Genomic DNA, 15,334 nt, shown 5'->3' on the forward strand with positions numbered 1-15,334 from the left:
AGAAGGGGTTGTTATCGCTAATTACGTATAAAGCGTTGGCTCGACACGAGAGGATGAATGCGAAAGGGGAGCCGAAAATCTCCGGCAATAAATGAGTTATTAATACGCGAGTGTTTCTCACGTCGATTCGACATTTTTAGTGAACAATTGAACATCTAATTAAGGTCATTACTTTCGAGTGCAGACATCCACGACTTGCATCGAGCCACGATAACGAGGCAATGAACCGGCTAAGTTTGTTCATTTATTTATTCGTTCAAGCCTCCCAAGATCGCAACGATCTTGATGGCTTGTTTTTTAGTGAAAAAAAATCCTTTTTTACACGACATAATTTTCTGTATTCTTTTTCTCGAGGGTACCTGAGCCACATGTGGGCCGGGCTGCTCGCAACTTCATAGCTGTTTCGCTCGTTAGCAGGGCTTTCCATCCAGTCGGTGGATCGTACTTTCCTGATTGACCAACGTTTACATACGATCAGAAACACCAGCCGTCGACAAACTCTACTTAATTTTTAAGCGTTTATTTACACATGTTTCCCGTATTTTCCTCGTGTATTTCGCCTCACTTATCTTTCAAATTACGGAACCCGTGACAAATCGCGGTTATTTGAACGACCGTGTTTTTTCGGTTAACGTTTAAAACATCGGTGCTGAGAAATTCTTGGATTTTGCCAACTTGCACAGGGAACATTCTCGTTCATACTCGTGGAGCGATTGTTTCCTTTTTTCGCACCTTTCCTTCCGGCCGATCTTATAAAAACCAGGTGAAATTACAGTAGAAAACAATACTACATCGAACCCATCCGGTTTAAGTCAAAATTATAAAAAATTTCAAAATTGACATCTCCATTCAAAGGTTTCCGTAGTCTTTTATTTAATTCGATATTTCAAGATAACTCTTCTGAAATAACTGTTCATTGAAGCTTCGATTGTCGCGCTACCTCGCCAACGTTCGTTAGTCGCGCGTGATGAGAGATTATCTCATAGCCGATTAGCATTTCGCCAATTTTTTAGTCGCGCAGTGAGAAAGTCTCACTGCCCGGCGGTATGGAAGAAAATAATTTGTTTTTTTAAGAACATTTTTTACATTTTTCTACCACTATTCTAAGGTATATTAATTCTTGGAACAGTAGAAAAAAAATTAGAATATTCACCCATTTTTCAAACTAGTTTCTCATACCTTGAAAAAAAGTGTGAGAGAAAGTCTCATAGTGCGACTATCGAAGGGTTAAATTAAATTCTCACTTATGATACTCAAACATTTGAAGGCTGAAATGTCAGAAAAAATCGAAAAAAAACGTGATTCAACATCAGTGAAAAATGTACGAGTCTGAAACGCTATTTCGAGGTATATTTGAGACAGGAAAGCCGGAATTAAAGAGAAGATTGAAAGGCTGTCCAATGGAATCGATTATTTAAAACGACCAGAATACGTCTGGAAAAAACGTCATCAAGAAAGCTCAATAGTTTATTTTTAAAGGGTTAAAAATGTCTCGAAATTACCATTGAGGACAGCAGACCGAATGAACATGTGAAGAAACCGAGTGAGTTCTAAATTTGTACTCGTAACCTGTCACGAACCGCGGACGACAAAAAACCGGTCAGTTGTTTCCCTCGGATTGGAACAAGCACGTACTGCGATCGAATCGTGAAAGGGGTGAATTGCGAAAACTGCTCTTATTCCGAGTATACATCACGATACATAGCCTTGATAATGCATCGAAAACTTTGGATAGCATTTTTTGTAATTTCGCTGAAGTTCCTCGATGTACGTAACCTGCAAAGCCACGTGCATGAATACCGAAATTTCGTCAATACTAAATTTTCTCGGGGTTAAACTTTGAACTTTCACCAATTGTACACAAGCCCTTGTTTTCGTGAAAAATACGAAATTTACGTCATGTCCTTTTCTCACTGTTTCACGAACCTTCCAGACCTCGATCACGCTTCCATTCGAAATTTAACCTTCGTGAATCCCACTGGACAAAAGAGTTGTTTACCCAATCGAGGAACATTAGCTTCGAGAGGAAAAACAATATTTATTAGTTGTTTCGTAGACGGTTCAGTGGAAAGTCAGTAACTTCAAGGCCTCATATACACTTGCAACGGGCAAAAAAACGTGATTTTCTAGATTTTTTTTCGACAAGAAAATAAATTTTTATCGAAAAACTGTCGACGACATTCATTAATACATATTTTCATGTACACATGAAAAAATTTCTCAAAATGGCGCAACTCCAGCGTACTCCAGTAGCACCTTTTTTGAGCATCAGTTGTAGTGGACATGATAACTAAAAAACTATTAATCCGATCCATACTCAACTTACACCACTTATTTATTATAATAATAGCTTGAACCTGGACGAAGGATTTGTAAAAACTTTGATTTAATAAAAATAGCGACAGTTTTAACGAAAAATTCGTTTTTTGAGGTGCTAAATTTTCGGTTTTTTCATCACAATTTTTTTTTTAACAAAGTACGAAATTCTTCGTCCAAGCTCTAGCGATTATTATAAAAAATAAGTGGTATAAATTCGGCATGGATCGGTTTAATAATCTAGTGCTCCGACCTTTATGAAATTTGGTGAGAATATTCTTCAGACATTGTACTTTAAGAGTATTTAATAAAAAAATGTTCGATTTTTCCGCCCATAACAAGTGTGTACAGGGACCTAAAATTAACTGCTAATTTATCATTGAACGACTCGAACCATGCATTTTTTGAAGCTTTAATCTTTTGCTGCAGAGCGTTTCCGTATTTAAGTTAAAACGAGATACAAAGAAGGACGAAATCAGAATCGAAAGGAGACCAGAAGGGAGATTGTAAAATGTATGAGAGTCAAATGTTGCGCAATAATTCCGCATCGTCGTCATTATGTCTTGAGAGAATCCTCAAAAAATCGTAAGACAGTGCAATCAAACTCGATGGAAAAATAAAAGAGTCCATCGGGGACCTTTAGCATGGGAATAAAAGCTGCTCAACTCAATGCATTTAAATCCCGAATCGGTTGTATTTACGACGAACGTGTACAAGTTTTCCGGCAACGAGCCAAAGAATCCCGAAGGCCCTTGGACCTCTTACTCAATTAAAACTTTGTGTCACACTTGACCAACGATTGCAAGGATCTTACGGATAAGCCTTCGATCATTCTGGTCTCCTGTGGGCTAACGAATCAAAAGATGAGTTCAGACCTTATTGAAACTCGCGAGCTAGAGAAGGAAAGAATTTCGCCTATTTTTTTGCTCTTGAAAATGCGACACAAATTTCTCGTGAATGCTATCGTCCTACCGAACTTTACGTCATGGTCAAATTTGGCCTTCGGAACTTTTTTAATCACGTTTTTTCCACCCAAATCTCAGCTACATTTAATACCAAAAGTTATTAAAAAAAAAAGTAAACTAAAAATTCATTTTTATGGCAATCGCTCCACGTGCATCGAGAATTTTATTTCACTGAATTTTCCCTCCTCAAGAATTTTACTTCCTTCTTCATTTTTAGAAAGCATGAAACGTCGCGTGACAGGGCTATATTTACAACAGGTGCTCGGCACGATTTTTGTCGGTATATATATAAATGTATCCGAGTGTATATTCTTGACGATTTTACCACTGCGATCAGTAAGAGCGAAAAATCTTATGTAGGCCATTTCATAAAAAAATCGACAGCCTCATTTCTCTTTTTTTCTTCGATGGAACCAGAATATCGGCATATTTGTTAAGTCTTCTAGAAGCTTCGTCCACTCATGTAAAAATTTTCAAATCCATAAGAATCGTTTCATAGCCTGTTTGAACCATTATCATAAAATTTGTTTTCGTTCGAAAATATTTACTGACAAACAAAATTTGTACGTTTTCGAAAAAAGCAGCTGCCTCATCTATTCGAGAATTTATGTTGCTTCGAACTTCGAATCGTGTAATTTCTTGCATTTTGTTTTGTACCACGAGATTTTATGAATCATAAAAATTAAGTGGAATCGAAAATAAAATGCCCTCGATATGGGAAAAAATGTATGAAAAAAAGTAAATGTGTTTTGGATCGAACGAGCATTTTTCTGATAAAAAAGTTTGTTGAATACGAAAATTCATTTACATTTAAAATCATAAATTCAATTTCACAGTTAAACTTTTTTTATGCGTTTGAAATCGTTTCCTTGCTGCATGTGTGGCACGTGTTCGAGAATGTGAAACTGTTCACGATCACCGCGATCGACCTTTCATAAACGTGTTTTCTCTGATAGAATTCATTTTGACAAATTTACGGTTTAACGTTGAAAAAACAAACGAAAAAAAGCTGCTGGAAAAAACTTACCGAATGGCAACTCGAAACGACAGGCTATCAGCAATGTGTGACCAGTTGGAGCTTTTGTGCCAACGACCTCACCCCCCAACATCTCCAGTTCCGAGTCCAGGCTGACCCATTGACCGGAATCATCCTATAAATAAATCATCCATGAATTTACAATTCGTGATGATATTGATCCAGTAATTTTAATTGTTGAATCTCAGCACGCATGGAGAGCGTTATTCGAATTATTGTACATAATGCTGTTCGATAACCAGAGTTTTTATGGTTCAAAAAGTTTGACGTGGACTGATAGGTCGATGCAACGAAAATTTTATTCATTCGACGATGTTTTCGTCGAGCGATACACCGAGAAAACGAGGCCGAAAATTGCAGAGGAATGTACCAGGAATACAGTATCTCGAAGACAGTTTATACGTTCTGGATTGCAAAAAGACCAATACTCATACCTTTTATTCAAAAGACTCAACAGTCTTTTTCTCTATAAGCATAGTAAACGATGTTTTCAGTCACTGTAAATGTTTATATCGTAAATTATAGTTCTCACGTGCATCACTTTTTGCTATCCACATAGAGCTGCTTAGAAATCAAGGGACGAAAAATTGGAAAATTCAAAAAGTACTGTGCTGTTTGTAATGGGTGTTTTACAAAAATTCTTGTAAAATAATATATTCCTCACTATACAAAACGAATCGGTTTTCTCCGTGTATTTATTCGGGACAAAAACTTTAGTGATCGGCTGAAGCAAGTTTTGGTGGGGAAAAACATGGAATTGTCCAATTCAACGAAAAGTTGGTCAACTCGATAATTTGGTTTTCTGGCAGAAATAAATATTGCTCCGTATACGATGTAAACACCGAACACCGTTGGTTCATCAAAACTTTTGTCTTTCAACTAAATCGTATTTTCCTACCACGATTTGTTGTTCAAACGAACATTTTCTTGACTCAACCATTTTTTCCCCAGTGCACATAAAAAGAGCAAATTCTTTGAAAAAAAAAGTCAGTCAGTAATTATCGATGTTCCAATCGAAAATATATCGGCTTGAAGGAATTCCAGAGAAGGCGCAACAGACTCTTGTCTCAGGAGTTTGCCTGGGATCTTTTGGCAAACTTATTAATTTATCCCTCCGAGATGTAGAAGGGAGAAGTTTGAAAGTCGGGTTTTGTATCGAAATATATGAAAGAGAGTTCAACGGCATTAAGGGGAGTTTGAGAGAGAAAATTTGCTGCGATTTTTCCAGGTAGAAAGTTGGGCCGAAAAACTTTTCACATTTTCATCATTCCTCACAGAAGATGGTAAGAGGTAGGAGGAGAAAAATTAGACTGCCGGACTACATTCTCCACGGACTTTCTTGCAGGGAGCAAAAGAGGAAAAACACGTGGAATTGTTTCTTCCAACCAGAACGCATTATTTATTCAACAGCCAGCGAGTTTGCAGAACTCGTAACTCGTGTCTTGGGACAAAGGGACGGGAATGAAAAAGGACGCAAAGAGGTATGAGGAAAAGGAAAAAGTGTATCGTGCCCGAGAGTCTCGGGGTGAACAGCGCAAAACGAACCGGAGATTTTTCAACGTGACACGAATTTTTAGCAGAATCTCTCCCGTTATCTCTCATATTCTTTCTTTCAGTACTACAATAATTTTTGTTTTTCGCTCCCGAGAGCAAAGGGAGTGTGTGCAGGAACAAGTTCTCCCCACGGGACACTTTGCCGAGTGAGCGAGCAAGCCCACACGAATAAACGACACGAATAAATCTATGTGTTGAAATAGACACAAGAATATATGAGCTCGTAAGCAAAACTGGAGTTGATTGTAATATTTTTCACGAACTTGTCACGTCTTGGTAGAAGAAAAAATGATAAATTACCTCCAATCGATTACGGATGTGAAAAACAAATGAGAAAGTACTGGGGTATGAAAATGTATTGGTCACATGAGGCAACTACAGTTTCAACAATGATTCATGAGATTATAATTATCCTTGGACTCTTTCGATTTTTATAGTGTCTATTAAACTGGATAAATGATAAAAAAAGGGACGTTATTCAATTCAATTTAATAGAGGAGAGCATTTCTTGTCGAATGTCAATATTAATAGAAAAAAGGTTTCTTGGATCTTGGGGAAAGAAAAATAATAAGAATTAAAAAGGAGTTGCTGAGATAAGTTTTTTCCACTCTTCTCTCAAGAAGAGCGACAAAAAGATAAAAATCGGGAAGCTACGATTTAATCGTCGTGACTTTTTCTTACCATCCTGATAGGCTTTCAATTTTTCATCATTTATAGCAAGCTCCATTGAAAATGTTCCAAGAGACCTTTTAGTTTAAACATTGAAAAGCCATGACGAAACCATGTTTTTATAGGAATCGCATTACCGCGATGATATTCGATTGAAATTTTGTGAATTCTAGTGTTTGTTTTTTTCATTCCCTTATCACTGCTTCATTCGTTATCGCGACGATAGAAAACGCGTATTTTTGAGTGTTTCCTACTCGGCTTATCTCTTAAATCAAACAGCAATCGTCGCGTCGTGAAAAAGTTTGTGTCGAAAGAATTACGGGGGATCGCGACCGCGTTTCTCAGATGGAAATAAAACGAACAATAGATATGGAAACGCTGATAAAGCTATATATGTATAATTCACTAGACGCTCTCTATTTCTCGTCCTGAATCGAAGATACCGGGGCCAACTCTTTTTCTATGTAAATTCCATTCAAAGGACTTCACCGAGAGAGTTTATCCACGAGAAAGAGAGAAAATAAGAAAGAGATAAAGAGAGAGAAACAAGAAAAAATAGAGTGAGAAAGTGTTTACCCGACACTCGTATTATAGTCGCAGGATTCCCTCTGGCCAAGAGATGACGAAGGTTTTTCTCGCGTCTTCCGACCGAATCATCGATTCGTCTTTGGTACTTGAGGGATGCGAGAGCCCCGTAAATGTACGTCAAAGTCTAAGCGATAAAAAGGCGTAAGTACAACTTTCAATACGTGTGAATTTTTCTTTGATTCGTTCTTTTCACGGTTAACCAACAATTTATATCTGTATGCATGTATAAATATATGAATATATTGGGAAGACTGAAGTCTCTGCAGATGCTTGGAACCGTTGATGGCAAGAGAAAAACCCTCTCATTTCTCTCCCTCGTTCTGTCTCTTTTTATTTATATTTCTCTCTTGGCTTTCCGCAGAGCTCGATTCGATAGAGGTACTCGATAAAATGACGAGGCATTGAATGTAATGAACGAGTAGAGAAATATATAATGCCGATGCGGTTAAGAATGCGCCGCTATCGAACCGCTGCTGCCTTTATTTTCATCCATTATTATCTCATTATTTTTTTCTATTTCATTCCTGGTTATTCTCGTATGCTCAATTTAATTTCATGATTAGACGCAGAAGCAGGCCAATTCTCGTTCATCAAAACACAATTATTTAGTTATTACTCACGCAATGAATACAACTCCAAATAATTGGGTCGTTACAATTTCGTTATTAGCATTCATATCCAAATCTCGTTTTCTTTTTCAGGGAAGAAAAGCGTATTTTCTCTGTATGAATATGGACGTTAATCAGAAAGTGAACACAAAATCATTCGATTCTTAAACGCATGAAAATCTGCCACGTCAGTGACGTCAGCGGTTCCCTCTATTCTCTCACACATTTGATAGAAAATACAAGAGAAAAAATGACGCAGTGAGCGAAAAAAATACGACTTGGGCGACGAAAGAAGAGGATCGATGGAACGAAGCCGAAGATTTCGAATTTTATGAGAAACGTTGACGTCGATTCTCGTCCTTAACGGTGACGCTCTTTTTCGGTCACTACCATTGCCGAAAATAGAGAGGAATCGAGTTGGAAAGAAGGGTCGTGGGGTCGTTGAGGCCGAGCGAGAAGCCGCGTGGAAATACACGAAAACTCAAACTGGCGAGGCAATCGAAGGGGAGGCGATGAGCTTTGTGAAATGGTCGGGGATGGTGCTGGCTCGGGTTGAGCAGGACCGATTTGCAGCGTGAAATCCATAAAACTGTAATTTCGCGGGCATTCTCGTTAAAGCTCGCACCGAAAACCACGGAAGCTCATCCCGTGAGATGAAATTAGTCGAACGAATACCGAGGCGCACACAGATGTGAAAATGGACTCGAAGCAGAAGGACGTCTCCAGTATTTTAATGAAGAGCTGTTAGGCCCTTTTGATTATCAGCTATAGATATAAACTGCGTACGCGGATTCGTGAATGTAAAGGACACGATGTGCTGGGAGGAACAGAAAGAGCAGAAAGGGAAAGAGAGAGAGAGAGAGAGAGAGAGAGAGAGAGAGAGAGAAGGATGAGAGTATATAACAATGATAAAAGAGCCTATGTGTGGCGGGCCAGACTAAACGTTTCGGAACGCTACGAAACGATCGAATCAGTCACGCTCCGATTAAGCCTTTGTCCACCTAATTCATTTACTTTTCTTTTTTGCTTTTTATTCTTTCCTCCGAATTGTTTTTTTCTCTCTTCGCAGTCTTTCGTTCTCTTTCCATCATTAATTTATGTTGTATTTATTTGTATTCCCCCCCCCCCCCCCCGCCCCTCGGTCATTAAGATGCTATAGAGTACCTGAGAAACGAAGCAGGTAGACCGATGGTTGAAGAGTTTTCAATAACGCGAGGAGATTATTTGCCCTGGGCTTGATTGCTCGTCGAGGAAACGATTGCAGGAGGCAATTATTTTCATGATCATTATTGCAATTAAGGAAGAGCTCGTTAGAGGTGACTGAAACGGAGCTGGTAAAAGATGGCTGACCTCTTAAGGGTTCCAATCTACAGAATTTCGTTTCGAGGCTTCGATAGTGATTGAAAGTACGTGTGCTCGGCTCGAAGGAAGTTCCGAGCCGAGCAGGCAACGACGTAAGGATGCAAGTTCCGACCCTTAGAACTTCCATTCCAGAAACGTAAAGTGCAGACTTGCCTGTTGATATATGTTTTTGATTTTCGACGATCCGTGGATAGCCTGACGAGCGATATCGCGTAAGTGAGATATTCCTCTGTCCCGCGATCGCATCATTTGAATTTTCTCTCGAGACATCAATTCCCGGAAATGCTAATGGGAATCTCGAGAGGATTCAACAGCGACCAATTCGAGCTTTTTTATTTTCCTCCCCTTTCTCTCATCTTTTCTTCTTTCCTGTTTCTCTAGGGTGACAAATCCCGCTTGAAAGAGTGACGCCTTCGCAAGAACGAACCTCGAGCATGAAGGCTCGAATGACAAATGAGCCAAAGCCTGAGTCGATGTCAGAGATGCCTAACTGGCTCTCTGACAATTGTTTTCGTTGGGCGAAAAGCTGACAGTCGATGTAGACTGGCAGCATTGAAACATTGAATTTTGTCCATAAGAAAACGCTCCCGAAGGAAAGTGACCACGAAGGGAAATAATAACGTTTCATTCCGATGAAATGAACAGTAGAAACTTTCATTTTATTCCTTATTTTTTCACCAGGAGGCCATTTATCCGAGCTATTTGCTGCTCGTAAACATGTCATTAAAAAAAAAAAACAATAAAAACAATAAAATAAATCATTACGACCACATCGAGAACAACTGAAAAACTATTATTACAATAATAACCGTAAAAAATAAAATTCAAAGATTCTCAAGTTACTGACGCCATGGTAACAATGACCGATTTTTTAAATTCACAATTCAATGAATATTAATAGAAATACAGTCGAATTCCCTTATAAGCCTGTCCGCTATAAGCCTCTTTCTTGTTTTCGACACGGAGAACTTCCCCCACTATAGACCCAGATAGACAGTTTCCGGTACGGTGATTGCGCGGTACGCCACGCGTGCCATTACATACACGCTTTATGTCGAACGATAGAAATCTGTTTCCAAGTCTCCATTCTCCATACGAGTCGAGTGTGATAAAAGTTTTAAATAAATCTATTCGATTATAATTTTTATTATACAGTATCGATTGTTCATTCATTTATTGCAAAAAAAAAATTCGTTCAGTGTATATCGCAACACGATTTTTAGTGCAGAGGTTGGTAAAATACGTTTTTGGTCGGAATGCAGTTTAAACAATTTTTTTTCGCAGTCAATCAGTTCAATAATGAGATGCGGTCGTACTCGTACGAGTCCCAGTTTATCCAATGGTTACAAATAATGGCTGGAGTGTATTTATATAACTTTCCTGAGAGTTCTAGCCTTCAGTAACGACACGCGTGCCCTCACCGTGCAGTTACTCTTTTTTCGACTCCACGAATTTCTTTCTGGGCTGAAGCATTTTCGAGGTTTGCGGCCAACTGTCTCTTATAAGCACGGAGCAAATGCCTAAATTGAAATTCTCGTATCATAAATAGATGTATAACAATCCAGGAAAATTGCGGCTACCGAGTCACTGGAGAGCGCTACCAGTTTTGCACACAGCAAATAAGTAAAAAGTTGCTTGTAGCAATCTATTGGAAAGTTCCAGTTAAAAATTAATATTTCAGTATAACTGAAAGATATTATATGAATCTATCATCACTTCGTTTTTATCAACCTCCTTAACCTCTTCCACATAAGTGAAGGAACTCTTACTTCGTATCACGTTTTCTCATAAAGTCTTAATTCAATATAGCTGAGTTTTAGTTATAGTGTAAAGTCTTAATTTATGGTCTGACAATTTATGGTGACAAAATGTGGTGATATCTATACGAGAGTTTGCGCAAACCAAAGTTATGTACTCTCGGCTAAGTGGGACAGACGACCTAAAGCCTTTCTTTTTTTCTAGTTCTATGTGCGTTGTATATTCTCAATAAAAAAAAAGGTAAAAATTTAATGGCGCACTGTGGTGGGGGAAAGAGTGTTTAATTTTCCCTACAGTTCTTAAACAGGCTTATAAGGATATTTGACTGTATATTGAGTCTCTGATTCAACAATTCATCTGTTCAATACCGGAAGCTTGGAGATTGTGGACAACTCTACGTATCCAGTACTGAAACCACAGTCTCATCCCATTGTTTCGACTCTGTGGGAATTAAATAAATTTCTCCTCAGTTATTTTTGTGACATTCCGCGGTCTTAATAAACAAAAATATAATCTAAAGAAGTATTCACTTAAAAAATGCAACTATCGAGGACAGGATTCATAAGTTTTATTGTTGAGTACTCAGACAACTTTCGAAATATAGAATGAAGAGAAAAACGTGCCTCAAAATTGTTGCTGATTTTTTACTTCGTTTTGCAAAGATGTTTTTTTCATATTTTCTTTATCGCGAAGTGGTTTTTTGCGTCATAGTAAACGATATATCGCCGGGGACGAGTGGGGGGAGGGAGGCTGAGTTCTTAAATGAATTCTATAACGTATGGGACCTTGGAGTTCGTACCAACACGTGATCAAATAGAGCTATTTGCTGATTCCAGCAACTCCGAACTCCACTGTCAATAGTAGAGGCCAATTTTTTTTTCTGCTCATGATGAATTTTAATTTTCTGATCAATGTATGACGCATGATTCCACGATGAGCTAGATAACAGCTGGCAAGATTACAAAAAATAGGTAAATACGCTAAAGACGTTTTCGTGATCATTTCTGCTGAAGTTTTCCCCGCGTCAGTCTTGAGGAAAGTGATAAAAGTTTTGAAATTCGTGAATATTGTTGTATCCTCACCTATTGTGACGTTTTAGATTTCGAAGTCAATGCGAGAAATATGGGAACGCCGTGAATTTACACAACTGAAAAATATCCAGCATTATGATCAATAACGCTTTATTATTCAGCCAATATCCCCTCTACATATAAACCACGTACAGTTAAGACGGAGCACAGTCTTCGAGAAACATCGACTGAAGTAACTATGTCAAAAATCTTAGTGATACTTCTCCTCGCAATCGTGGCCTCCGTAAGTAAAATCATACAAATCAGTTTCGTATATTTGGAAAAACTACGAACTTCTAAATTAATTAAGCTATCAAATTTCAAAATTGAAATTGAAATTATTTTTAAACCTTAGCAACTGAATTACGATACCCCAAAACTTTTCAAACTTTTTTCGACTGTCATTCAATTTAAATACAAACGTGAGCCGTTAGATAATTGGCGTCAATTCATTTCTCATGCATTTCCATCTACTATAATCTCCAATTCGAAATATTCGTGGAAGAGGATTAAGTTTCGTCACGGGGGAAGACAGATTTTCGACCCTATTCGAGGATTGTTCATTCCAGCCATTTGAACAAACCATTTTCAGAGGCGCGTCAATTGATTAACCCTTAGTGTGCATCTGGGGTCAGGTTGACCCCAACATTTTTTTCTCACATGAATAGCATTTACAGATGAGCATCTCATAAGTAAAACCCCCAATATTAAGAAATCATTATTCCCTCTCTAAAAGTAGGGAGCATAACTACTTCATACTCCAAAATAAATACACTTTTTGGAACGGTTGCAAAGTGGACTACTTTTCCCTTAACGCATCGACCCTCGTCTGTAAAACTGTAAAGATTTTTTTAAAAACTCAAAATTTAATTTTTTACGAGAGATTTAACCAAAAAAGTGCTTTTTACGCCCACTATCAACTTTGAGCACGTTTTTGAACAATGAAAAAAGATTTTTTTGGAAATCCGACTTCGCAGCCTTAAAGTTGGATCAATTCACTGCGAAAAGTGACTAAACCTTTTATTCCGAAAAGCGTATAGTTACCGAGATATTCGATGTCAAAAATGACCTGGGGTCAAAGTGACCCCATGTGCACGAAATGTCTCGCTGTGAAGGTGTGCACACTAAGGGTTAAATATTTCACTGAAATTCTCAGATGGTCCATGCCCGTGCGTCTAACCTCAACCTGGAAGAGCTGCGAGAAGCACAAGCCCAATGTATCGCTGATATAAATTCTGTAATGAAAGAAATGTATGATGCAACTGTGTCCGTATTAGAACTTCTGGACGAACATAATAAAAATGTAAGTACAGCTCGAAGATTGTCTAATTCGATGGAATGAGATCATTACCACATGACTAAAATTCATCGTTCACAGTATTTTAAAAAAGTGGTAAAACCAGATGTCGAGAAGCTCAGGAATTACAATGACAAAATACGGAATATTGACGTATTGAAACTTGATCCGATGTCAGAGGAATTCGATGACGCAATCAACGAATGTGACACGCTGGTAAGTATTTTTACAAGTGAAAAAAATCCAATTTGGTGATTAATATTAAGAAAAACTCGTCTTCGGTAGATAAGAGAAAACCCAAAATTACCTCGTCAAACTGGAATGACAGCTTTTTATTCCTTTCTTTCGATGTAACACTCTCGAAGATTTTTCTCACTCATATTTTCTTTATCATCATTGAAACACGTACAAAAAATCTTTTTTTTTTTCTATCAGGTGGGAGAGGGTAAAGATACTGTGACATTCATAAACAATTTTAACGCTCTGAGATGGTAACGAGGAACCCGAAAGTGAATAGAAAAATACAAAGTCGATTTGGACCACACCATGTTCTCAAGGTCTTTGAAACATTCGGCATTTACTGTTAAGAATGATCACCAAAAGAATACTTGGAATTACCAAACACGATGTGATTTTACAAGCTACCATTGTCAACTGTGTGTACAGTAAGATTAATGACGTTAACAGTCGATCGCAAAGGCAATGAGCATACCATTGTAGTTACTGCTGCACTCGTTATGAAAATGATTGAAAATTATTCAGAATAGAAAACCGTTAATGAAAAACCAAGCAATCGAAGCAAAAGAAACATTTTTTTTGGAAAATTCTGTTTTATACTTGCACGCCTTTGTTCCTTCTTTTTTCTTAATTTTTTTCCTATCATTTTACCCACTCGCATTCGTTCAATTTTTCTGTGACATGCTACAACGAGGTTTCGAGTTTGAGTGTGGTTGTCCAAAAGCCAGCGTTCAACCAGCTCCTCAATCAGTCTACTATTCATACTTTGTTTTCAACACTCCTCGTCTCTACTTTTTCTCGAATTATTTATCTTAAACTCGGCCGGATATTGTGATCAGTGTTTTTGAGCAACCGCGATGAAACATAAACTCGACGAAGAAAATGAAGCAACCGGGGAAAAATAGTCGGCAGTGCGATCGTATCAAGCCCCATTGTTGCAGAATTCATTTTCCAAGAGCACGCAGAGTCCTCGAGCCACATTTTTGTAACGTAAGAAGAAAAGCTAGGAGCGCTTAGGGAAAGCGATCCTTATCGTCGGTCCCCTTGATCGCCCACCCTCGCGCCTTACTTTTTCAACCTTCTTTTCAAAAAAAATAAGATGGAAAAAAAGTATTAAGACAATAAAGGATAAAGGTCTACTGAGGTAGTGGCGGAGTAACTAAGATCGAGAAAAAAAGATTTATAAACGAGTTAGCGACTGGAGATAAAAATAATTATCTAGGCGGCAGCCTAGCGATAAATTATTCTACCAGAGGAGTGAAAAATGTCACATCACGTCACGTTGTGGATCAAGACTTAATCAATGCAGGATTCATACTAATTACAGTCAGCACGAATCGGGATATTAAGGTGCGAGAAGAGTGGCCAACACATAAGGAGTATAATTCGATAAAAGTTATTTGAAAGTGTCTGACCAACAAACGATTCCATGCTTAAATGATTTCCCCTGAAAATAGGAAGGTTTTCCTCCACTTTCGGTGATACTTGAGATGCTCGGGCACTCTGTACAACACGTTTCTATCCAGTGCCACAAAATCTTCAATCAAGAAACAAGTAAACAATGAAAGTTCTTACGTAGCCTTTGTAAATAGAGCACACGAGGGTGTTAGCGAAGAAGGGTGGAAAATACGTTTCTACGTGGGTAAACAGGAGCATGACAACAACAGCCTTCGAGGACTGGCTGAGCCGTTGGTGCGTAATAATATAAATTGAAGAATAATTACGAACCAATCGTTTACGCATGGACGAAAATCCAATCAAAAGTTTGGACTCGATAAGTGATCACTTTCCTCGAAAGAATCCTGCTGCTTCAAAACCCTTAAAGAGCAAACGACGATTACAAGTGAAGAGCAATTTTTCGTTACTCTTTTACA

The 15,334-nt window shown here is 38.1% G+C and overlaps 2 protein-coding genes across 3 annotated transcripts in view; one reads left to right on the forward strand and one right to left on the reverse strand.

Moving 5' to 3' along the window:
* unc-13 overlaps positions 1-15,334 on the reverse strand; it is a 271,226-nt gene that overhangs the window by 199,912 nt on the left and 55,980 nt on the right. The window contains exons 5-6 of one of the 2 annotated variants that reach the window (XM_043422141.1): positions 4,309-4,432; positions 360-449 (exon numbers count right to left, since the gene is read on the reverse strand). In XM_043422141.1, the coding sequence (XP_043278076.1) occupies positions 360-449; positions 4,309-4,432 (214 nt within the window). The remainder of the gene's footprint in view (positions 1-359; positions 450-4,308; positions 4,433-15,334) is intronic. The other variant, XM_043422142.1, reaches the window with a different exon arrangement.
* LOC122412538 (uncharacterized) lies at positions 11,973-13,992 on the forward strand. The gene is made up of 4 exons (XM_043422144.1): positions 11,973-12,170; positions 13,083-13,229; positions 13,305-13,439; positions 13,659-13,992. Exons 1-4 carry the CDS (start codon positions 12,126-12,128, stop codon positions 13,716-13,718), a joined length of 387 nt encoding a protein of 128 aa, XP_043278079.1. The 5' UTR covers positions 11,973-12,125; the 3' UTR covers positions 13,719-13,992.

The sequence above is a fragment of the Venturia canescens genome, chromosome 6, assembly GCF_019457755.1.
Source record: "Venturia canescens isolate UGA chromosome 6, ASM1945775v1, whole genome shotgun sequence".
Lineage (NCBI taxonomy): Eukaryota > Metazoa > Arthropoda > Insecta > Hymenoptera > Ichneumonidae > Venturia > Venturia canescens.